This window comes from Chiloscyllium punctatum, chromosome 36, assembly GCF_047496795.1.
Source record: "Chiloscyllium punctatum isolate Juve2018m chromosome 36, sChiPun1.3, whole genome shotgun sequence".
NCBI classification, from domain to species: domain Eukaryota; kingdom Metazoa; phylum Chordata; class Chondrichthyes; order Orectolobiformes; family Hemiscylliidae; genus Chiloscyllium; species Chiloscyllium punctatum.
Window position 1 is genome coordinate 29987446 of NC_092774.1, and position 23803 is coordinate 30011248.

Consider the following 23803-nt stretch of genomic DNA (forward strand, 5'->3'; position numbering starts at 1 on the left):
GTTGAACAGACTGGAGCTGTTTTCCCTGGAGCATTGGAGCCTGAGGGGTAACCTTATAGAGGTTTGCAAATTTATGAGGGGCATGTATAGGATAAATAGACAAAGTCTTTTCCCTGGGTTCGGGTCTGTTTCCATTCTGTACATCTCTATGACTCTGGTTACATCTGTAAGATTCTGAATCAGCACCTTGAGGAGAATTAGAGTGGAGTGAAAACAGAAGGGGAGAGAGAGTGGGATGGTGCTTTCAATTTTGTGGAATAACAAAAGAAAAGTATATTCCGCAGAAAGTAGAATTGCTTGTTCAGAGTTGTTATCCTGCACTGAGTGTAATGACTTTTGTAATCTCTTTTTACAGAGTATTTGAAGATCTGAAGACGGAAATTTCAAAATCGACAGATGAAGGCCTTATGCCCGAAGCATTGACTCTTCTGCTTCTCGGATGCTGCCTGACCTACAGTGCTTTTCCAGCGTCACACTTTTGAAGTCTTGACTCTCCAGCATCTGCAGTCCTCACTTTCACATCAATGTCAGACAGTGACACTGGGACATCGGGACTGCAACGATTTTTGACTGTGATTCTGTGAGAAGGAGCAAAGCGTTTGCTTCCTGCTCGAGTACATTTTCATAATCAGTGGGACTGGATGAGAGACCCTACGTTGCAGCGCAGTGATTGTGGAGCCTGAAACAGTTATATGGCCTGGAAAGAGGAATTCACGGCAGGGTGGGGCTGTACCCACGTTTGTGTGCGGCTGATGCTTCGGCCATGGAGAAACCTGAGGAATCCCGCCCCATGAAGAAACCGTGGAAGTGTGGCGACTGTGGGAAAGGCTTCTGTGCCCCGTCTGCTCTGGAGACTCATCGGCGCAGTCACACCGGTGAGAGGCCCTTCAGCTGCCCCAAGTGCAGGAAGGGCTTTACCCAGGCATCCGCCCTGCTGACCCACCGGCGGGTCCACACGGGGGAGAGGCCTTTCAGCTGCCCCGAGTGTGGGAAGGTCTTCAGCAATTCCTTTGCCCTGCTGAGGCACCAGCGAATCCACAAGGGGGAGAGGCCACTCTCCTGCCCCGAGTGCGGGAAAGCCTTCAGTGATTCCTCTCACCTGCTGACCCATCGGCGGGTACACACAGGGGAGAGGCCTTTCAGCTGCTCCGAATGCAGGAAGACCTTTACCCAGGCCTCTGCCCTGCTGATCCACCAGCGGCTCCATACAGGGGAGCGGCCCTTCAGCTGCCCAGAGTGTGGTAAAGGCTTCAGCGATTCCTCCACCCTGCAGACCCACCAGCGGGTCCACACGGGGGAGAGGCCCTTCAGGTGCTGTGAATGCGGAAAGTGCTTTACCCAGGCCTCTGCCCGGCTGACACACCAGCGGTCCCACACCGGGGAGAGGCCCTTCAGGTGCCCCGAGTGTGGGAAGGGCTTTGCCCGGGCCTCCAACCTCCAGACCCACCTGCGGATCCACACGGGGGAGAGGCCCTTTAGTTGTCCCGAGTGTGGGAAGTGCTTTACCCAGGCCATCACACTTCAGAAACACCAGCAGGTCCACATAGGGGAGAGGCCCTTCAGTTGCCCCGGGTGCAGTAAGGTGTTCACCTGCTCCTCCCACCTGCGGAGGCACCAGCACGTTCACGTACCATAGCAGGGGCATTGAAGGAGTGACGGCTGAGTGCCGTTATTGACTGGAGTATTAACCCAGTTCTGGGGCCTCCCGGGTTCGAATCCTGCCGTGGCAGATGGTGAAATTGGAATTCAGTCAGTAATCTGGAGTTCCAATTCTAACGATGAAGCCAATTTTTGGGGGGTGGGGGTGTGGGGTGGTGTTGGGGTGAGAAAACCCCATCTGATTCACTCACACCATTTTTCGGGAAGAAACTACCGTTGTGGGAAAGGATTCACTCAGTCGTCCCAGGTGCATCCTTTACCCTGTCTGGCCTATGGTTGACTCCACACTGCACCCATGCCCCCCCTCCGCGCCCCCCGCCCCCTTTCTCTCCCATTGGGCCCCTCCCATTCCCTTTTTGCTGGGGGGGAGTCTGAAGCTGTAACAAAGTTGGGTCACAATAAAGGGTTACCTGAACTTACCGCCAGGCTCAGACTCTCATTGAAGGCCTTGAGCTTCAAATGGTTTTTGTTTTAAACCTGTTGATTTCTTTCAGCCTCCTGCACTAAGTTTCCAATGTCGTGTATCAGATGGAGCAGTGAATGAGTAGCTCGTATCGTTGGAAATTGCAGATATTTCAGGAGTGCAGGTACTGTGTTGTTTTATGGACATTGTAAAGTTTCCTGGCAGCACCAGGAGGTGGGGGCTGTGTTCATTCGAAATGATGGGCAGTTGCTGGTGTTGGACTGAGGTGGAGAAAGTTAAAATCGACACAACTCCAGGTTAGAGTCCCAACAGATTTATTTGGCAGCGCTAGCTTTCGGAGCGCTGCTCCTCCATCGGGTAGGTGTTGGGCAGGATCATAAGACATAGAATTTATCGCAAAACATCGCAGTGTCATGCAGTTGATCAGATTTCCTGAACAAGTCCAGTTGCGATTCAGTCTTTCATCTTTTCGAATGGGTTGCAGGTTTTGGTTCATTAACATGTATATCCCAGAACTACCTTTAAGTCACATTCTCCCGATGACTTAAGATTTTGTAAAAATAGGTGACATCTCAGCTCAGACAAAGCAAGAAAGGTGTGAGGTTCAAGTCCGTCTGTATCCCAGTCCTGAGACACACATATTCTATTTCCAAAGTAGGAATTTATAAAATATTACATAGATTGACTGCCTGCAGATTGTGCTTTTTGAGCAAAATACAATGTATCTGCAAATGCAAATTCACTGCATAGGTTTGTGTGTGTGTGTGTGCGCGTGCGCATGAGAGAGTGAGTGTTTGCATGTGCATGCTTGCTAAAGTGTGTCGATGCAGTGGAGTATAAGCCTGTGAGAGGGTGTGGGAGGTGTGTGTGAGAGAGGGTCTGTGTGACTGGGTGTGTATGTGTGGGAGTGAGAGACAGTGTTAAGTGTAGTGTGGTCACCCAAGGTCCCAGTTGAGACCGTCCTCATGGGTTCCAAACTTGGCTATCGGCCTTACAGCACCAAGGATCCGGGTTCGATTCCCACCTCGGACAACTGTCTATGTGGAGTTGGCACATTCTCCTCATGGGTTTCCTCCAGGTGCTCTAGTTTCCTCCCACAATCCAAAAGATGAGCAGGTCAGTTGAATTGGCCATGCTAAATTCCACATAGTGTTGGGTCCATTAGTCAGAGGTAAATATAAGGTAGGGGAACAGGTCTGGGTGGGTTACTCTTTGGAGGGTCAATGTGAACATTTTGGGCCAAAGGGCCTGTTTCCATACTGTAGAGAATCGAATCTAATCTACACATACATGTTGGAGAGGGCAGGGTGAGACTTGTCTTTCACTTTGCAGAAGGTGGGAGGTTCTGGATGCTGTGATTCAGCGTAAACACATGCTGGAAGACCTTTGGCTCAGAGGAAGCCAGGCTGCAGACACGTCACGGGGAAAGTTAACCGGACACTTTATTCCAGGAGATGGTCATTCCCCTCTGGACAGAGCCTTCTGATTAGGTCAGTGGATAGGGTCAGAAGGGTGTGAGTGTGAATCACACAGGTAAAGGGGATCTGAGATTGGGAGGCAGGGGGAGGAGCTAACTGGCTGAGTGGTGGGAGGGGGAGCGCTGGGGGTAAGGGCAGAATATTGACAGGTGATTGTCGTCTTTCTCTGAAGTTAGCAGCAGGAGGCCAGATGGCGTCGGTGTCTGTCTGGCACCAGGTTCAGGAACCGACGTGCTCAGGACAAGAGAAGTGGGAAAGGGAGGCTGCAGTGGGTGTGATCCACAAATCTCAGGAGGGCAGAGCCTTTGCTGAGGGCGCATGAGAAGTCAGAAGCTAAAAAGATAAAGCAGAACATCAAAGCTCTGGGTGGCATGGTGGCTCAGTGGTCAGTACTGCTGCCTCACAGTGCTGGGTTTGATTCCAGCCTCAGGCGACTTTGGCACATTGTCCCCCTTGTGTCTGCGTGGATTCCTCCCACAGTCCAAAGATCTGCAGTTTAGGGTGGATCAGCTGTGCTGAAGTGTCCAAGGATATGCATTTTCAGGTGCGTAAGCCATGGGGAACTGCAGGGTTGTATGGTAAGTGGGTTGGTCTGGTGGGATGCTATTTGGAAGGTCAGTGTGAGGTAAATGGACTGAATGGCCTGCTGGGATAAGGATTATGTGATTCTACTGCTTTAGCCATTTGTATATTGAGAAATTATTACTGTGGTCCTGGGGAAGGTTGGATTTGTAGTGTCACTGCCCTCTGTCCATTCTCTTTCTGTCCCCTGTCCATTTTCTCTCTCTTGACACCCACCCTCAGCTCCTCCCCCCTCAACCATTCTCTTTCCCCACCACCTGTTATTTCTCGTGCCTCCATCCCTCTTTGATTGCTGTATCAAGCCCTTCTAAGAAGAGAGAGACAGATGGTGATGACTCTACCTGGGAGATGGGGGTGCACGAGAAATGACTGATCTTTAACATTGAGAATAGCTACTCAAACAACATTAAAGCATGTTAAATTCTATTTTTCAGAAAGATGCCTGCAGCTTTTTTAAACTTGTGTTGAAATATATGCAGTTTGACCACAGTTGAGGACAGACTGTAAGGGGCGAGTTGCCTATTCTAATATTGTGAAATTGTTTCTATGTAGAATAGAGCCATGGAGCACATAATGAAACAGTTTGGTCTGTGCCGACCAGACATCCTAAATTAATCTATTCCTATTTGCCAACACTTGGCCCAACCCCTTTAAACCTTCCTCTTCGTACACCCATTCAGATGCCTTTTAAAAGTTGGAATTGTACCAGCCTCCACTCCGGCAGCTCATTCAATACATTTACCATCCTCTGCATGAAACAAGTTACCCCTTAGGTCCGTTTTAAATCTTTCCCCACTCACCCTCTAGTCCTGGCATTTCCTGAGGCAAATTAAATGTCACACTTTTTTTCTAATCCTTTGGTCCCTCATCTTTCCCCACTCAACCGAAACCTATGCCCTCCAGTTTGTGGCTCCCCTAACCGAAGGAAAAGAAGTACAAAAGATTAGATTACTTAGTGTGGAAACAGGCCCTTCGGCCCAACAAGTCCACACCGCCCCACCAAAGCGCAACCCACCCATACCCCTAACCTAACACTACGGGCAATTTAGAATGGCCAGTTCACCCTAACCTGCACGAGGAAACCCACACAGACACCGGGAGAACGTGCAAACTCCACACAGACAGTTGCCTGAGGTGGGAATTGAACCTGGGTCTCTGGCGCTGTGAGGCAGCAGTGCTAACCACTGTGCCGCCCTTACGGGCAGTCAGCCAAAAGTTGAGCAGCCAGCCAAAATGCAAAAGGAATACAATGTCGAGCCACGGAGTGGGGGGAAGGAAATTGTGGTTCAACTTTTTTTCCTCCGATTGCCATTTGGAGACTTCAAATCTGTCAGTAACGTAAGTATTTCTGAAGAGCATAATGCGCATGGCCGTCGGTGTCATCAAGGACTGCGCATGTCCGCTGGTGTCAGCAAAGACTGCATGCTCCTGGTTGTACGCACAAACGACTCATGACCTACTTTTGATGGACCAATAGGAAACTTGGGAGGACCGGAAGGAATCTTGTCCTCCTGCCAATCAGAGCACCGCTAGTGTCTGAATGCGGAAGTTGGACAATGAGCTTCTGAAGCAGCACCTGCTGCTGCTCCTTTCTCTCTGAATAAAAATTGAGCTTTACCCCAAACTGCAACTTTCTTCCTCTGTCCAACAACTGTGAGTACAGCACTCTCTTTTCTCGCCATCTGTTCCACTTCTTTTTTCGTTTTGGCGTTCAATTGTTGACTTCCAACAACTGAAAGGAAAGGGAGTGAATTCAGGGTGGGGTCAGAGTGTAGAAATATTGGTCGACAGTGTGGTGCTGGAAAAGCATAGCAGGTCAGGCAGCATCCGAGGAGCAGGAAAATCGACGTTTCGGGCAAAGGTCCTTCATCAGGAATTTTCCTGCTCCTCGGATGCTGCCTGACCTGCGTGCTTTTCCAGCACCACACTCTCGACTTTAATCTCCGGCATCTGCAGTACTCACTTGTCTAGAAATGTTGGTCCAGATCTGTGTCTCAATTGGCAAATGCGTGACCACAATGTGATAATATAGCCTTTGCTGTGGGAAAACAAAAGCAGAAAGGAGGTGCATTGTTTTAATGGTGATATGTTGGGATATGGAGAAAGTGAGGAGTGCAGATGCTGGAGATCAGAGTTGACAAGTGTGGCCCTGGAAAAGAACAGCAGGTCAGACAGCATCCAAGGACCAGGAGAGTCGACGTTTTGGACATGAGCCGTTCATCGGGAATGTTGTGTGGATGTACAAAGAGGTTTCAGTGTCTTTCTACACCAGTCAATATCCGTTGTCAGACAGGTGCACTAAGCAGTCAGCAGGGCAAGTGGTGTATTAGCAAGTGGAATTGAGTTCAGAAGTGGGGTGGGGCCTTCCTGTGGTTAGGGGGTCATTGAATATATTCAAGGCTGAATTCATCTGATTTTTGAACAACAATGAAGTGGATGGTTGAGGGAACAGAAAAAATGGTTTTAAGAACAGTTACAGAATCGTACAGCACAGAAACAGATACTTGATTTCATGCTGACTATATTCATAAACTAAACTAGTCCTACCTTGTTTGGCCTATATATCTCTGAGCCTTTCCTATCCATAAGAGCAGAAATTAAGCCATTCAGCCCACTGGATCTGTCCATACCATTCAATCATGGCTGAGAAGTGTCTCAGCCCCATTCTCCTGTTTTCTCCCTGTAACCCTTGATCCCCTTGATACTCAAGAACTGTTTCTGTCTCAGTGTTAAATATCCTCAGTTACCTGGCCTCCACAGCCTTCTGTGGCAATGAATTCCATCAGTTCACCACTCTCTGGCTAAAGAAATTTCTCCTAATCTCCGTTTTGAAAGGTCTTCCCTTTACTCTAAGGCTATGCCCTCGGCTGCTAGTCTCTCCTTCCAATGGAAACATCGTCCCAACATCAACTCTGTCCAGGCCATTGAGTATTCTGTTTGTTTCAATTAGATTCCCCTGAGTGTGGCCCTGTTAATCAGCATGAACCCAGACCCTTCAGGATGAGGTACAGCAGGGATTAGGTTCAAAAAAGTGAGAATGGAGGGAGCGTGTGGGATGGAGATTTTGAGCTTCCAGGGAATAAGAATTAGAGAGTTCGCTATAAATTAGAATTGATTGGATGGGGCAATGGGCCAGGGAGTGGCAGATGGAGATTAATTTAGGGAAATGTGATGTTTGCATTTTGGTAAGGCAATCCAGGCAGGACAGTTAAGGGAGTATTTCAGAACAAAGAGACCTTGGAGTGCAGGTTCATTGTTCCTTGAAAGTGCAGTCTCAGGTAGCCAGAATAGTGAAGAAGGCATTTTGTATGCTTTCCTTTATTAGTCAGAGCATTGAGTATCGGAGTTGGGAGGTCATGTTGTGGCTGTACAGGACATTGGTGAGGCCATTTTTAAAATACTGCATTCAATTCTGGTCTTCCTGCTACAGGAAAGATGGTGTGAAACTTTGAAAGGGGTCAGAAAAGACTTGAAAGGCTGTTGCCAGAGTTGGAGGGTTTGATGTACAGAGAGAGGCTGAATCGGTCAGGGATATTTTCCTGGAGCATCGGACGCTCCGGGATGACCTTATAAATACTTATAAGGGGCATGGATAGGGTGAATGCAAAACTAGAGAGCATATGTTTGAGGTGAGAGGGGAATGATTTAAAAGGGACATGAAGGGCAACTTGTTTCATGCAGAAGGTAGTGCATGTATTGAATGAGCTGTCATAGGAAGGGGTGGAGCCTGATATAATTACAGCATTTAAAAGGCATCTGGATGGGTACAAGAATAGGAAGGGTTTAGAGGGATATGGGCCAAATACTGGTAAATGGGACTAGATTAAGTTAGGATATCTGGGCGGCACATACGAGTTCGACTGAAGGGTCTGTTTCTGTGCTGTATGACTCTCTGGGTCTTTGGTGAAACCAGAAGTGTCACTGTGCAGACTGGACTTTCAGAGCAGCCTTCAAAGATGTTTTGTCCTTACTGGGAGCAGAAGATGTTACAATGAAATCTTTCATTTATGAGACAGCACCTGAGTGAGTGAGTACATTTGAGATTTTGGTGGAAAGTGGGATTTCATTGCACTGTGGGGATGAAACCCTGCCCTATCCAGTCATTTCTGCTGGTGGGTGAGACCACTCCTCAAGATTAGTTGGAGTAGATTTAGGATAGAGAGAAGGAAGAACTGCTTTTCCCAGAGAATAGTGAATCTACGTAATTCTCTGCCCAGGGAAGCAGTAGAGGCAGCTTAATTAAGTGTATTCAGGACGCAGTTAGATGGGTTTTTGCATGGTAAAGGTATTAAGGGTAGTTGGGACAATGCAGGGAGGAGACGCTGAGACAATGGAGAGATCAGTCATGATCTAAATGAATGGCAAAGCAGACTCGATGGGCCAAATGACCTACTCCTGCTTCTATTACTATGAAACTCTAACCCTGCATTTCCCATGGCTAACCCACCTAACCTGCACATCTCTGGACACTATGGGCAATTTAGCATGGCCAATCCGAATCAAGGCCAGTGAGCAATACAGTGATGTGAAAAATGAACATCCAAGAACGACAAAGACATGGAGAGTAAATGTACCAGCAATCAAAACTGGATTCGAAAGATCATAAAAATTGAAACTAAAAATGGTATGTCTGAATGTGTGCTGCATTGGAGCAAAAGCGAATGAATTGACTGCACACATTGAAGTGAATAATTAAAATATGGGACTCCTTACAGAGATATGGCTCCAGGATGATAAGGATTGGATCCTCAATATTGAGGAGGTGATCAAATAGAAAGCAAGATAAAGGTAGAGGGTTAGCACAGGTAATCAAAGCACCGATCACAGGGGAATCTGGTGTCAGCTCCGATTTCGGGTCCTGATTTCTCACCCCTTCTGGATTTCTGCTGATGCTTTGACCCCCTTATTTTTTTACACCTTCCGGAACAATAAGTCAATCCAGACCCACAATCTCCCAACCTGTTAACCGTCCAGACACCGAGTGTAGTCATAGCAGGGAATAAAACAAGAAATGTGAACCAAAATTAGGTGCTTGTGCTTAATATTGTTCAATAGGAAGTAAACCAGAAATAGTATTCTCCCAGGATTTCTACAGTGCCTTATTTGAGGAATTCTCTCACCGTTACATCGAGCTATTAATACCCACTATGATTTACAACAATATTTATACCAACAGAAAAAAAAAGTATCTGTTGTCAAATTGACATAGAGATATACAGCATGGAAACAGACTTTTTCTCTCTCTCATGCACACACATGCACAAGTCCATGGGGGTGAATTTGTGTTTGCCGAATGATATTTATTCTATTTTCCTCAGAAAATGCACAATCTGCAGGCAGTTAATACATGTAATATTTTGTAAATTCCACATTGGAAATAGAACCAGTCTGACTCTAGACTGGGATACAGACAGATTCTGACCTCACACCTTTAATGCATTGTTTGAGCTGACGTGTCTCCTTTTGTTATAAAGCCTTAGTTATCCTGAGAAGGTGCCTTACAGGAAGTTCTGGGATTTACATATTAATGATATCTGCAATCCATTGTAAAAGATGAAAGACTTAACAATCCAGGTTTGTTCAGTATATCATTTCAATGGCAGGACACTGTAATGCTTTTCCAAAATTCTGTGTCTTGTGATCTTACACTCCACAACCACCTGATGAAGGAGCAACTCTCCAAATGCTAGTGCTTCCAGATAAACCCATTGGACGAGAACCTGGTGTTGTGATTTTTAACTTTGTCCAGGTAAGGTGTGATTGGACAGGTCAAATTACCCATCGTGCCCAGGGATGTGCAGGTTAGGGTGGATTGGCGGTGCTAAATTACCCACAGTGCCCAGGGATGTGCAGGTTAGATGTATTAGTCAAGGGGTAAATGTAGACCAATAGGAGTAGGGGAATGGGTGTGGTGAGGTTGCCATTCGGAGGTTGGTGTGGACTTGTTAGAACAGTGAGGGTTCTGTGAAGAGAAGGGATTTTTGTTAACTGTTCAGGAAGTGGGGGGGGGGAAGCGTTGGGTGGAGTGTGGGGGAGGAAATTTGTTCACTTGTAGCAACTGGAGTGAACCCAGGGAGGGAGCAGACTCTGCAAACTCAGAAATGTGTCTTAATTACCCGGGTAAGGAAGGTTGGAAGGATAGGGTGTTGCTGTTTTCCCTAGTGCGTTAGAATGTGAGGGGTAACCTGATAGACTTATTTAAAATCATGAGGGGCATGGATTGGGTAAATAGACGAGGTATTTTCCTTGGGATGGTGAGTCCAGAACTTGAGGGTAATAGATTTAAGGTGAGGGCGGGGGGGAGACTGCAAAGAGACCGAAGGGGCAACATTTTTACGCAGAAAATGGTGGATGTATGGAATGAGCTGCCAAAGGAAGTGGTGAAGGCTGGTACAATGACAACATTTAAAAGTCATCAGCATGAGTGTATGAAAAGGAAGGGTTCAAAGGGATATGGGCAAAACGCTGGCAAATGGGACGAGATTAATTTTGAATATCTGGTTGGGCACAGAAGAATTTGACTGAAGTGTCTGTTTCTGTGCTGTACATCTCGATGACTCTGGCTTTCCACAAATGTTTGTCATGTCTGTATGTTCAGTTTCTCTCTGGTGGTGGTGTCAATGTCTTGATGGCTCATTTTGCTTTCCCCCCAACTTCCTGGGAATGTTAACCATTTTGTCTGGTTGTTCTTCAAGAACCTGCATTGCAGGTTCACCCTGAATTGATGTTTGTTTGCTTCCCAAAATCAGACCTGCTCAGTCTCAGCAATATCCCAGTGTTGTGAAAGATATTAAATTTCAGGTGGAGTTATCCAAAATTCAGTCTTGACGTTTTTGCTTTTCTGCCCCTATAAGATCCTGAATCAACACATTCAGGAGAATGAGTTAGAGAGAGAGATATAGTGCTTTCAGTTTTGTGGAATAACAACACAAACAAATTGCTTGTTCTGAATTTTTATTCTGGACTGACAGTAATGAATTTTGTAATCGTTTTTTCCAGAGTATTTGAAGATCTGAAGACGGAAGTTTCAAAATCAACAGATGAAGGCCTTATGCCCAAAATGTTGACTCTCCTGCTCCTCAGATGCTGCCTGACCTGCTGTGCTTTTCCAGCATCGCACTTTTCAATACTGACTCTCCAGCATCTGCAGTCCTCACTTTGACATCAATGTCTGACAGTCACTCAATCCATCGGGATCACAACAATTTTCAACTATGATTCTGTGAGAAAGAGCAAAGCTTTTTGGTTCCTGTTTCAGTCCATTTTCAGCATCAGTGGAACTGGATGAGAGACCCCACTGTTGGAGTGCACTGAGTGTGGAGCCTGAAACAGTTATAAGGCCTGGGAAGAGGAGTTCACGGAGCGGAGGAGCTCTACACGTATTGTGTGCGGCTGAAGCTTCGGCCATGGAGAAACCCAAGGAATCCTGCCCCATGGAGAAACCGTGGAAGTGTGGTGACTGTGGGAAAGACTTCCGTTTCCCATCTGCTCTGGAGATTCATCGTCGCAGTCACACCGGAGAGAGGCCGTTCCCCTGCACAGAGTGTGGGAAGGCCTTCAGCAATTCCTCCGACCTGGTGAGGCACCGGCGGGTCCACACCAGGGAGAGGCCCTTCAGCTGCCCCAAGTGTGGGAAGGCCTTCAGCAATTGCTCTGACCTGTTGAGGCACCGGCGGGTCCACACAGGGGAGCGGCCCTTCAGGTGCTCTGCATGTGGGAAGGGCTTTACCCAGGCCTCCACCCTGTTGGCCCACCGGCAGGTCCACACTGGGGAGAGGCTGTTCCTCTGCACCGAGTGCGGGAAAGGCTTCAGCAATTCCTTCGACCTGCTGACCCACCAGCGGGTCCACGCGGGGGAGAGGCCATTCCCCTGCACAGAGTGCAGGAAGGCCTTCAACAGTTCCTCCGACAGGCTGAAGCACCAGCGGGTCCACACTGGGGAGAGGCCCTTCAGCTGCCCAGAGTGTGAGAAGGGCTTTACCCAGGCCTCTGACCTGCTGAGACACCAGCGGGTCCACACAGGGGAGAGGGCGTTCACCTGCTATCAGTGCGGGAAGAGTTTTAACCGCTCATCCCACCTGCAGAGACACCAGAGAGTTCACATGCCATCGCAGGGGATTTAAAGCAGCGACAGCTGAGTGCCTTTATCGACTGGACTATCAACCCAGTTCCGGGGAGCTGCCAAGGCAGATGGTGGAATTGGAATTCGATTAGAAATCTGGAGTTCAGAATCTAACAACGAAACAATTGTCAGGGAGGAGAGGGGAAACCCTCATCTGATTCACTCTCAACCTTTTTAGGGAAGGAAACTGCTGTTGTGTGAACGGATTCACTCACTCGTCCCAGTGCATCCTTTACCCGGGCTGGCCTACACGTGATTCCAGACCCACAGCAGTCTGGTTGACTATTCTGCACTCCTTCTCTTCCTCCCCCCCACCACCCCCCCATCCCAACTCCAGTCGATGAGGGGGGAGAAACCTACTTGGAGACAAGGTATGGGTTTGAATTGGTGCATGAGGCAATACTTCTTCTAGTTTATGGCTACACCAAGGATCCAATTCCAAAAGGACAACTCTGTGCTGACAAATAGTAAAGAACGTGGGGGGGGAGAAGTGTGTGTGCTTTGACCTTGAGCTGTTTTTTTTTTAAAAAAAAGATACTTTTTCTACACCTTTTTGCTGGGGTGGATCTGAAGCTGTAACAAAGTTGGGTCGCAATAAAGGTTACCTGAACCTCCTGCCGGGCTCAGATTCTCATTGAAAGCTTTGAGCTCCAACAGGTTTTTGTTTAAAAGCTGCCCATTTCTTTCAACCTCCTGTGCTAAGTTTCCAATGTCATGTATCAAATGGAGCAGTGAATGAGTAGCTAGTATCATTAGAAATTATAAATTTTTTTAGGAATGCAGGCACTGCATTGTTTAATCAGCATTGTAAAGTTTCGTGGCGGAAGTGTGGGCTGTGTTCACCAGAAACGTTGCGGAGGTGTCAGTGTTGGACTGGTGTGCACAAAGTTAAAATCTCACAACACCAGGTTATAGTCCAACAGGTTTATTTGGAAGCACTAGCTTTCAGAGCTCTGCTCCTTCATCAGGTAGCTGTGGAGCAGGATCGGAAGACACAGGTTGTATAGCAAAAGATCACAGTGTCATGCAACTGATAGGATATATTGAACAAACCTAGATTGCTGTTAAGTCTTCCATCTTTTAGAATGGTTTGCAGCTTTCTGTTCATTAATATGTAAATCCCAGAACTACTTTTAATTCATGTTCTCAAGGTGACTTAAGGTTTTATAAAAATAGTGACATCTCAGCTCAGACAATGCATGAAAGGTGAGAGGTTCGGTTTGTCTGTATCCCAATCTTGAATCAGACTGGTTCTATTTCCAAAGTATGAGTTGATAAAATATTACATGGATTGATTGCCTTCATTAACTGCCTGCTGATTTTTCCACAAAAAGCACACATTGAATCTATCTGCAAATATAATACTGCAAATGCAAATTCATCCCATGGACTTGTATATATGTGCATGCATGAGAGAGTAGTGTGAGTGCATGTGTGTATGATGGAGTATGAGCCACTGAACAGCATCTTCATAGAGAATACTGTGCACGTCAGGTGAGGTGCCAGAAGACAGGAGGTTGGCTAACGTGGTGCCACTGTTTAAGAAGGGTGGTAAGGACAAGCCAGGGAACTATAGACCAGTGAGCCTGACGTCAGTGGTGGCACATTGTTGGAGGGAATCCTGAGGGAGAGGATGTACATGTATTTGGAAAGGCAAGGACTGATTACGGATAGTCAACATGGCTGTGTGTGTGGGAAATCATGTCTCACAAACTTGACTGAGTTTTTTGAGGAAGTAACAAAGAGGATTCAGGAAGGCAGAGCAGTAATGTGATCTATATGGACATCAGTAAGGCGTTTGACAAGGTACCCCATGGGAGACTGATGAGCAAGGTTAGATCTCGAGGAATACAGAGAGAACTAGCCATTTGGATACAGAACTGGCTCAAAGATAGAAGACAGAGGGTAGTGGTGGAGGGTTGTTTTTCAGACTGGAGGCCTGTGACCAGTGGAGTGCCACAAGGATCGGTGCTGGGTCCACTACTTTTTGTCATTTACATAAATGATTTAGATGCGAGCATAAGAGGTACAATTAGAGGGAGAGGCTGAATAGGCTGGGGCTGTTTTCTCTAGAGTGTCAGAGACTGAGGGGTGACCTTATAAAGGTTTACAAAATTATGAGTGGCATGGACAAGATAAATAGACAAAGTTTTTTCCCTTGGGTTGGAGAGTCCAGAACTAGAGGGCATAGGTTTAGGGTGAGAGGAGAAGGATATAAAAGAGACCTAAGGGGCAATGTTTTCACACAGAGCGTGGTACGTGTATGCAATGAGCTGCCAGAAGAAGTGGTAGAGGCTGGTACGAATGCAACATTTAAGAGGCATTTGAATGGGTATATGAATAGGAAAGGTTTGGAGCGATGTGGGCCAGGTGTTGAGGGGCGGGACTAGATTCGGTTGGGATATCTGGTCGGACCGAAGGGTCTGTTTCCATGCTGTACACTTCTGACTCTCTGCTTGTTCAGCAAAAGCCGCGCATGCTCTGTCTGCAGAAACAGTGCAAACCCTTCTTCAAATGGACCAATGAGAAGCCAGACAAGGAGCCTAGTCCTCCTGCCAATCACAGCTCCCCAATTGTCTGAATGCAGAAGATGGACCATCAGGTTTTGATGCTGCTGCTGCTCCTCTCCAAATGAAGATCGAGCTTCACCTCAGACTGCAACTTCCTTCCTCTATCCGTCATCTGTGAGTACGGCACTGTCTTTACCATTTCATTTATTCATTCTGGGGTTAAATTGTTGACTTGCAGCAACTGAAAAGAAAACGACTGAATCCAGGGAGGGGACAGAGTTGGGAAACGTTGGTCCAGGTCTGTGTCTCAATTGACAAACGCACAGCAAATGCAGTCCCACAGTGTAAAGTGATAACCTCTTATGAAAAAAATAACTGCCGAAAGGAGGTGCGTTGTTTAAATGGTGATATATTGGGATGTGGAGAAAGTGAGGACTGCAGATCCTGGAGATCAGAGTCGAAAAGTGTGGCACTGGAAAAGCACAGGAGGTCAGACAGCATCCGAGAAGCAGGAGAATCAACGTTTCAGGCATGAGCCCTTTATCAGGAATGATGTGTGGATGTAAAAAGTGGCGTCAGCATCCTTCCACACCAGTCACTGCCAGTTGTCAGACGGATGCAGCAAGCAATCAGCAAGGCAAGAGGTATATTAGCAAGAGGAATTGATTTCAGAAGTAGGGATGTCTTCTTGCAATTAGGGGGTCATTGAATATATTCAAGGCTGAGTTCAGCTGATTTTAGAACAACCATGAAGTGGATGTTTATGGGGGAAGGCAAGTAAAATGATTTTAAGACCAGTACAGAACAGTTAGAGTCATACAGCACAGAACAGACCCTTCAACCCAACTCGTCCATGCTGACTATATTCAAATCTAAACCACTCCCACCTGCCTGTGTTCAGCCCATATCCCCCTGAACCTTTCCTATTCATGTACTTATCCAAATGTCTTTTAAATGATGCTGCTCAACCTGCATCCACCATTTCCTCTGGACATTCATTCCACACAAACCACTGTTTAAAAAAAAAGGTGCTCCTCATGTGTTTTTTAAATCTTTCTCCTCTCACCTTAATTTGCAGCCTAATCTTGAAACGACTCATGCCGTTCACCTTATATATGCCCCTTATGGTTTTGTAAACCTCTATAAAGAGAACAAAGAACCTTACAGCACAGGAACAGGCCCTTCAGCCCTCCAAGGCTATGCTGATCGAGATATTCTATCTAAACCTGCCGCCTATTTTCTAAGGATCTGTATCCCTCTGCTCCTTGCCCATTCATGTATCTGTCTAGATACATCTTAAAGGACGCTATCGATCCCACCCCTACTGCCTCCGCTAGCGATGCATTCGAGGCGCCCACCACCCTCTGTGTAACTTTCCATGTATATCTCCCTCAAACCTTTACCCCCTCACTTTGAACTCGTAACCCTGAGTAATTAAGTCTTCCCCTCTGTGAAAATAATTCTTCCTATCCACCCGTTTACATCCCTCATGGTTTTTCGGCCTCAATCAGGACCCTCCCCAACCTCCTTATTTCCAAAGATAATAATCCTAATCTACTCAACCTCTCCTCATAGCTAGCGCTCTCCATAAAAGGCAACATCCTGGTGAACCTCCTCTGCACTCTCTCCAAAAGTATCCACTTCCAGTCGCCAGATTTCCAAAAGGATTTGTACGCAGTATTCCAAATGCCGCCAAACCAAAATCTTATATAACTTTAACATGACCTGCCAACTCTTTTATTCAATCCGTCTGATGATGGAACGCGTGTTGTATGCTGCCTTGACCACTCTACTGACATGCGTTGCCACCTTCAGAGAACAATAGACCTGAACACCCAGACCTCTCTGTACATCAATTTCCCCCAGGACCTTTCCATTTACTGTATAGTTCGCTCTTGAATTGCATCTTCCAAAATACATCACCTCGCATTTGTCTGGATTGAACTCCATCTGCCATTTCTCTTCCCAACTCTCCAATCTATATTCTGCTGTATCGTCTGACTATTTGATATTCCATCAATCTGAATGTCATCTGCAAACTTGCTAATGAAGCACCCAATACCTTCACCTTTCAACCTCCTGTGCTCCAGTGAAAAAGGTCCCAGCCTACCCTTCAATAGGTGTGAAGTCTGTCTGGGTCCCAATGTCGAGGTAAAAACCGAGTCAGCCTGACATTTTAGATAGAAAAGCTCTGCATTTAAATTACGTTCTTGAGAAAGTTACTGAAAACAGGTTCTGGGATTAACATACCAAAGAACAGAACTCCAGTCTAAAAGATGGAAGATTTAATCTAAATTGTTTAATGTATCACATCTCCATGAACTGGACTCTGTTGGCTATAAATAGTCTAATCATGATCTTATTCTCCACAACCACCTGAAGCAGCAGCAGCACTTCAGAGCGCCAGAGATCCGGGTTCAATTCCCACCTCGGGCAACTGTCAGTGTGGAGTTTGCACATTCTCCCCATGTCTGCGTGGGTTTCCTCCCACAGTCCAAAGATGTGCAGGTTAGGTGAAGTGGCCACGCTAATTTGCCTGTAGTGTTAGGTGAAGGGGTAAATGTTGGGGAATGGGTCTGGGTGAGTTGCTCTTCAAAGGGTCGGTTTGGGCTGAATGGTCTGTTTCCACACTGCAAGTAATAAAATCTAGAATAAATCTAATCACTCCGAAAGCTAAGGCTTCCAAACAAACCACGTTATGGCAGCAGCGGGAGATGTGGACTATATTCACTAAAAACAGTTAAGCAGTTAGATAACACGTTCGAATGGGAAGTGTGTATAACATGATCTCCCAACTCCTATACTCAATGCTATGAGCAATGAAGGAAAGCAAACCAAACACCGCCTTCACTAAACTGTCCACCTGAGACTCCAGCACTCCAAGGTCTCTTTATTCTGCAATACTCCCCTTAACTATGTCAGTCCTGCCTGGATTGCTTGACCAAAATGCAAACCTCTGATTTCTCTAAATTAAACTCCAACTGACACTCCTCGGCTCTTCAGCTGATCCCATAAATTCTAATTTATAGTGAACTCTTTCCTCTCTTATTCCCTGGAAGCTGAAAATCTCCATCCCACACTCACTCCCTCCATTTTCACTTTGCTTATAGCGGAAGAATGTAACTGAGAAACTTATCAGCCATGATTGAATGGAATGAGCAGACCTGGTGGCCTAATTTCTGCTCCTATGTCTTGTGGTCTCTTGCTGTCCTGGACACCGAGAGAGAGAATTGGGACCAGCATTGAACAGATCATGACTGGATATGGATCTACCTGCATCTAGGTGGATGGGCTGAGACTTTTTCACTGGCGCATAGGAGGTGGAGAGGTGACCTTATCAGGGTTTACAAAATCATGAGGGGAGAGATGAGGTGAACGACAGGTGTCCTTCCCCTAGGGTTGGGGTTTCAAGATTAGGGAGCAAATTTTGATGGTGACAGGAGAAAGAGATTTTAAAAAGACTTGAAGGCCACAATTTTTTTTATACAGAGTGGTTCACATGCAGACTAAATGTCTAGAGGAAGTGGTGGATGCAGGTACAGTAACAACGTTTAAAAGACATTTGGATAAGTTCATGAATAGGAAAGGTTTGGAGGGATATGGGCCAAAATACTAGCAGGTGGGACTGGTTTAGTTTGAGAACATAGTCAGCATGGACTAGTTGGACTGAAGGGTCTGTTTCTGTGCCGTATGGCTCTGTAACTCTGTTCTATACTGGTCTTAAAACCATTTTCTTGCCTTCCCCATAAACATTCACATAAAAATCAGATGAACTCAGTCTTGAATATATTCAATGACCCCCTAACTGTAGGAAGACATTCCCACTTCCGATCAGAATTCCTCTTGCTAATACACCACTTGCCTTGCTCAGTGCCTGCTGCACCTGTCTGACAACTGGCACAGAAGGACACTGATGCCTCTCTGAACATCCACGCATCATTCCTGATGAAGGGCTCATGCCCAAAACTTCGACTGTCCTACTGCTGCTTGACCTGCTGTGCTTTGCCAATTGTGGTCTTCTCCACATCGGGAAAACAGAGTGTAAACTCGGGGAACGGTTTGCTGAGCATCGCAGAGGCTGAGCGGACTTCCCAGTCTCCACCCATTTTAATGCCCCTTCCCACTCCCCTTCTGACATGACTACCTTTGGCTTCCTCCATTACCACAACAAACCAAACCACAAATTGGAGGAACAAAACCTCATCTTCTGTCTGAGCAGTCAACAGCCTGGAGGACTCAACACTGAGTTCTCCAATTTCAAATAATCTCCCATCCCATCCCCCAACTCACTTCCCAGCCCCTTCCACTCTTCCCTGCCAACTAGATTCCTTCCTCCCATTCACCAACCAGGTCGTACCAGGTTATGGGGATAAGGCAGGAACAGGATACTGATTGAGGATGATCAGCCATTATCACAATGAATGGTGGTGCTGGCTCGAAGGGCAGAATAGCCTACTCCTGCACCTATTGTCTATTGTACCCTCTACCTGTCTCCACCTATCCCCACTTCAATACCCTGCCCCCAGCACACCCTTGTTCCACAGCTCTCCCTATACCCACCCCCCAGGCCTGAACAAGAGTTACACCAGATACCTCGACTTCTCCACCTCCTAATACTGCCTGGCTTGCTACATTCTTTCAGTCTCCTGCCTGTCTATTTTGCCAATTGAGAACAAAGGCCTGGACTAACTTTTCCAGAGTCTGTCCCCTCGCTGGATTCACTCCCATTCCTTTCAGTTGCTCCAAGTCAACAACTGAACTTCAGAATGAAGTGTAAATGGAAATGGGGGTGAGAAAAGAGAGTGCCGTACTCTCAGATGTTGGACAGAGGAAAGGAGTTGCAGTCTGAGGTCAAGCTCAATCTTCATTCAGAGAGAGGAGAAGCAGGAGCTTCAGAACCTCATGGTCCAGCTTCCACATTCACCAACAGGGGAGCTCCGAATGGCAGGAGGACAATTCTCCCTCCGGTCCTCCAGTGCTCCTTATTTGTCCATCAAACGTAGGTCTCACCCCTTCTCTGCCGACAGCGAGGAACACGCCCAATGTTTTGGTGACACCGGCAAACATGTGCCTGCTTGTTGACACTGAGGAGTGTACACAATATGCACTGTAGCAATGCTGGTGTTATTGACAGACCTTAAATGTCCAAATTCCTATGGGAGAACAAAAAGGGGAGAGCCATATTTTTTTTCCATGTGGCTCAATATTTGATTGCTTTTGCATTTGTCTGGCTGCTCAATGTTTTTATGTCTTTTCCTCAATATGCTCTGTAGCAATGCTGGTGTTATTGACAGATTTTAAGTTTCCAAATGCCTATCGGCTAACAAAAACAGTACAGCCATAATTTTTTTCTCCCCCATGTGGCTCGATATTTGATTGCTTTTGCATTTGTGTGGCTGCTCAATGTTTAAGTCTTTTCCTCAGTGTTGGGGTGAGATTCACAATTAGAAGGCATAGGTTTAGGGTGAGACCACAAAGATACCTGAGGGGCAACATTTCCATGCAGAGGGTGGTGCGTATATGGAATGAGCTGCCAGAGGAAGAAGTGGAAGCTGATATAATTACAGCATTTAAAAGGTATCTGGCTGGGTATATGAATAGGAAGGGTTTAGAGGGATATGAGTCAAGTGCTGGCAAAGGGGACTAGATTAAGTTAGGATATCTGGTTGACATGGACAGGTTGGACCGAATGAGTCTGTTTCCGTGCTGTACATCTTTATGACTCTAAATAATAAAAAGTCTACTTTTCCAAATAACAAACTATATCCATGTTAACAAGGCTTAGTGCACCACATACTTTATTAACCATTCTCAACAGGCCCTGCGCCTTCAATGACTGAGAAACATAGACATGCTGGTGCAAAATCTCCTTCAATAGTATTTACACACTACCCTAGGGAATTGCACAAGTAACAGCAAAGAGCAAACAGCACAAGGATTAAACAAACAGTGAGGGGGTAAACAGCACAAGGATGAAACAAACAGTGAGGGGTAAACAGCACAAGGATTAAATAAACAGTGAGGGGGTAAACAGCACAAGCCCCAGTAAAATCAGATGGAAAGTGAGTGTAAAATGTCACTATGACAGGACAGGCCCCACATTCCTTCCCCTCCGTCCCCCCCCCAACCTGCCTCACCTTTCACCTCCCGGGCCCAGTACCTTCCAGGTGGCCCCAGAGTTGACACAGGGGCCGCCCCACGACCAGTAGAACTCCACCACCCAGGCGGCCGACGGGTTCCCAAACAGGCCCTTAACCCCATCCGCCTCCAGAATGGTCACCGGCTCCTGCCTGCTGTACAGCCGGGCGGTGTGGCCGTGACACAGCAGCTGCACCAGGAAGGCGGCGGTGCCCAGTGACGGGTGTCTGCCCCGGGCCGCACGGCGCCATTTTCCTAACGGCCGCCCCTTCCCCGCTCGAGGGACTTCTCCTCCCAACCGCCTTCACCCCCGTGTGACGTCAGCTCAGGGGGATGGGCGGGGCCGGGGGAGCCTCACCGTCACCAAGTAACAGCCACCTCGCGCTACAACTGCTCATTCACAAAAACAAACTCTCCTGTCTCGCTCTGCAGCTGCAGGGGGGACACTGCGACATTTCGAGGAGCCCTGTCTACATTGGGAAAGCTCACGGCTCAGTTTAAACAGATATTCCGACATATAACGGAACGGCATCATACCTAAAAGGGGGGCAATCTGCATTTTAAAGTGACGTGGACATTTTAACGGCCTATTTTTGCAAATAAACAGATTTAAATGGACAAGATTATATTTCAAAGGAATATGGGCACATTCAAAGGGATATCTTAATATGTAAAGTGACGCAGTTATATCTAAGTGAATCTACATTTCGAAGAAACGTTGCCCTATTTTTAAGCAGAAGTACCTCTTTAAGAGACATACTGATATCTAAAGGGGTAAATATACATTATCGAGGAGTGAGATTGCGTTGTGAGGAACATAACACATTTAAAGGGTGAGTTACATGTAAAGGGGCATTTTTATATTTAAAAAGATACATTGAAATCTGAAGAGATTTGTTCATAAGTAGAAGTACATGGTAACATTAAGGAAGCATGACCGTATTGGAAATAGTGTAGCCATTTTTAAAAAGGGGGTTGTAGTGGCCGTGAGATGGTTTAATTTTTAAGAAAATAAGCAAGGTATTACGATTTGGAATGGTCTTGAAGGGGTGATGGAACCAGCAACCATGGAGAAAGTTAAAATTCACACAACACCAGGTTATAATCCAACAGGTTTATTTGGAAGCACTAGCTTTCGAAGCGCCGCTCCTTCATCTGGTGGTTGTGGAGAATGAGATCACGATCACGGAGTTTATAGCCAATGGAGTCCAGTGGCATGGAGATGTGATACATCAAACAATTTTAGATTAAATCTTTCACCTTTTGAATGGGTTTCGAAAGGTATGTTAATCCTAGAATTTGATTTTAATTACCTTCTCACGAATATCATTCAAATGCAGAGCTTTTCTAACAATAGGTGTGAATCCTGTCTGCGTCCGAATGTTGAGTCAGACTGAGATTTTTCTTAGAGAAAAATTTTTGCATTTAGACTTCATTTTTGAGGAAGTAATTTACAGATTAGGGTGTAGAGGTTAGGGTGGATTGGCTGTGCTGAATTACCCATAGCGACCAGGGATGTGCAATTTAGGATAGATTGTCCATGGGAAATACGGAGAAAGGGGATGGATATGGATGAGATACTCTTCGGAGGGCCAGATTAAAATAGATGGGCTGAATGGCCTGCTTCCATGTTATTGGGATTCTATGACTCCCCCCGACAAAGCAGCATTTTATATGCATCTATCCTGTCAAGCCCCTTTCAGAATTCTACTGGTTTCAATAAGATCACTTCTGGTTCAGAGAGGTATACAGCACAGAAACAGACCCTTCGGTCCAATTCATCCATGCCGATCAGGATTCCCAAACTAAACTAGTCCCACTTGCCTGTGTTTGGCCCATATCCCTCTAAACTTTTCTATGCATGTACTCATCCAAATTCCACATGCAAACCACCCTCTGTCAAAAAGTTGCCCCACAGGTTCCTTTTAAATCTCTCTCCTCTCACTTTAAAGAAATATGCTCCCTAGTCTTGAGCTCCCCTACGCTAAGGAAGAGCCCTTTGGTGTTCACCTTACCTCCACGCCTCATGATTTTATCAATCTCAATAACGTCACCCCTCAACCTCCTGTGCTCCAGTGAATGAAGTCCCAAAATCTTCTTATAACTCAAACCCTCCAGTCCTGGCAACATCCTGGTAAATCTTTACCAAACCCTCTCTAATAGAATTCTTCCTCTTACAGGATCACCAGAACCATACTCGGTACTCTACAAGTGGCTTCACCAACATCCTGTACAACCTCAACATGATTAGATTTTATTAGATTACTTACAGTGTGGAAACAGGCCCTTCGGCCCAACAAGTCCACACCGACCCGCCGGATGTCCCAATCCCTCTACTCAATGGTGTGAACAATGAAGACAAGTATGCTAAATGCCTTCTTGACCACCCTGTCTAGCAGCGATGCAACTTTCAAAGAACTATGTACCTGAACCCCATCATGTCTCTCTTTTACAGCACGACACAGGGCCCTACCATTAACCGTACACGTCCTGCCCTTCCTTGTTTTAGCACAATGCAAGCCCTCACTTTTAATAGCTCACTCATACACACGCTTTCTCTCAGACACCCACATATACACATCCCCAACACTCTCACAGGCTTATACTCCATCACACTCTCACTTTACCAAGCATGCACACACACACTTACATGCATGCATTCACACATCACTTTTTGGGCAAACTTATATTGGCAGAATTATGTTTGCAGATACATTCTACTTTGCTCAAAAAGTGCACAACCTGCAGGCAGTCAATCCATGTAATATTTTATAAATTCCTACTTTGGAACTAGAACCAGTCTGATTCAAGATTGGGATACTGTCAGACTTGAACCTCACACTTTTAATGCATTGTCTGGGCTGAGATGTCACTTTTTAAAATAAAAAAC

The 23803-nt window shown here is 46.3% G+C and overlaps 2 protein-coding genes across 7 annotated transcripts in view; both read left to right on the forward strand.

Moving 5' to 3' along the window:
• LOC140460942 (uncharacterized) overlaps positions 1-23803 on the forward strand; it is a 128111-nt gene that overhangs the window by 13740 nt on the left and 90568 nt on the right. For 4 of the 6 annotated variants that reach the window (XM_072555691.1, XM_072555693.1, XM_072555694.1 and 1 more), the window contains exon 4: positions 356-2079. The exons of 1 other annotated variant lie outside the window; for it this stretch is intronic. In XM_072555691.1, the coding sequence (XP_072411792.1) occupies positions 764-1636 (873 nt within the window). In that variant the 5' untranslated portion in view covers positions 356-763 and the 3' untranslated portion in view covers positions 1637-2079. Of the gene's footprint in view, positions 1-355; positions 2080-2153; positions 2247-3415; positions 3550-23803 lie in introns of those variants that run through there. One more of the 6 variants, XR_011954405.1, reaches the window with a different exon arrangement.
• LOC140460946 (uncharacterized) lies at positions 5592-13006 on the forward strand. The gene is made up of 2 exons (XM_072555702.1): positions 5592-5796; positions 11143-13006. The coding sequence occupies exon 2, from the start codon at positions 11550-11552 to the stop codon at positions 12264-12266; it is 717 nt and encodes a 238-aa protein (XP_072411803.1). The 5' UTR covers positions 5592-5796; positions 11143-11549; the 3' UTR covers positions 12267-13006.

Coding starts and splice junctions, on each gene's coding strand:
- LOC140460946 (XM_072555702.1), top strand. CDS start 11,550: ATGGAGAAACCCAAGGAATCCTGCCCCATGGAGAAACCGTGGAAGTGT.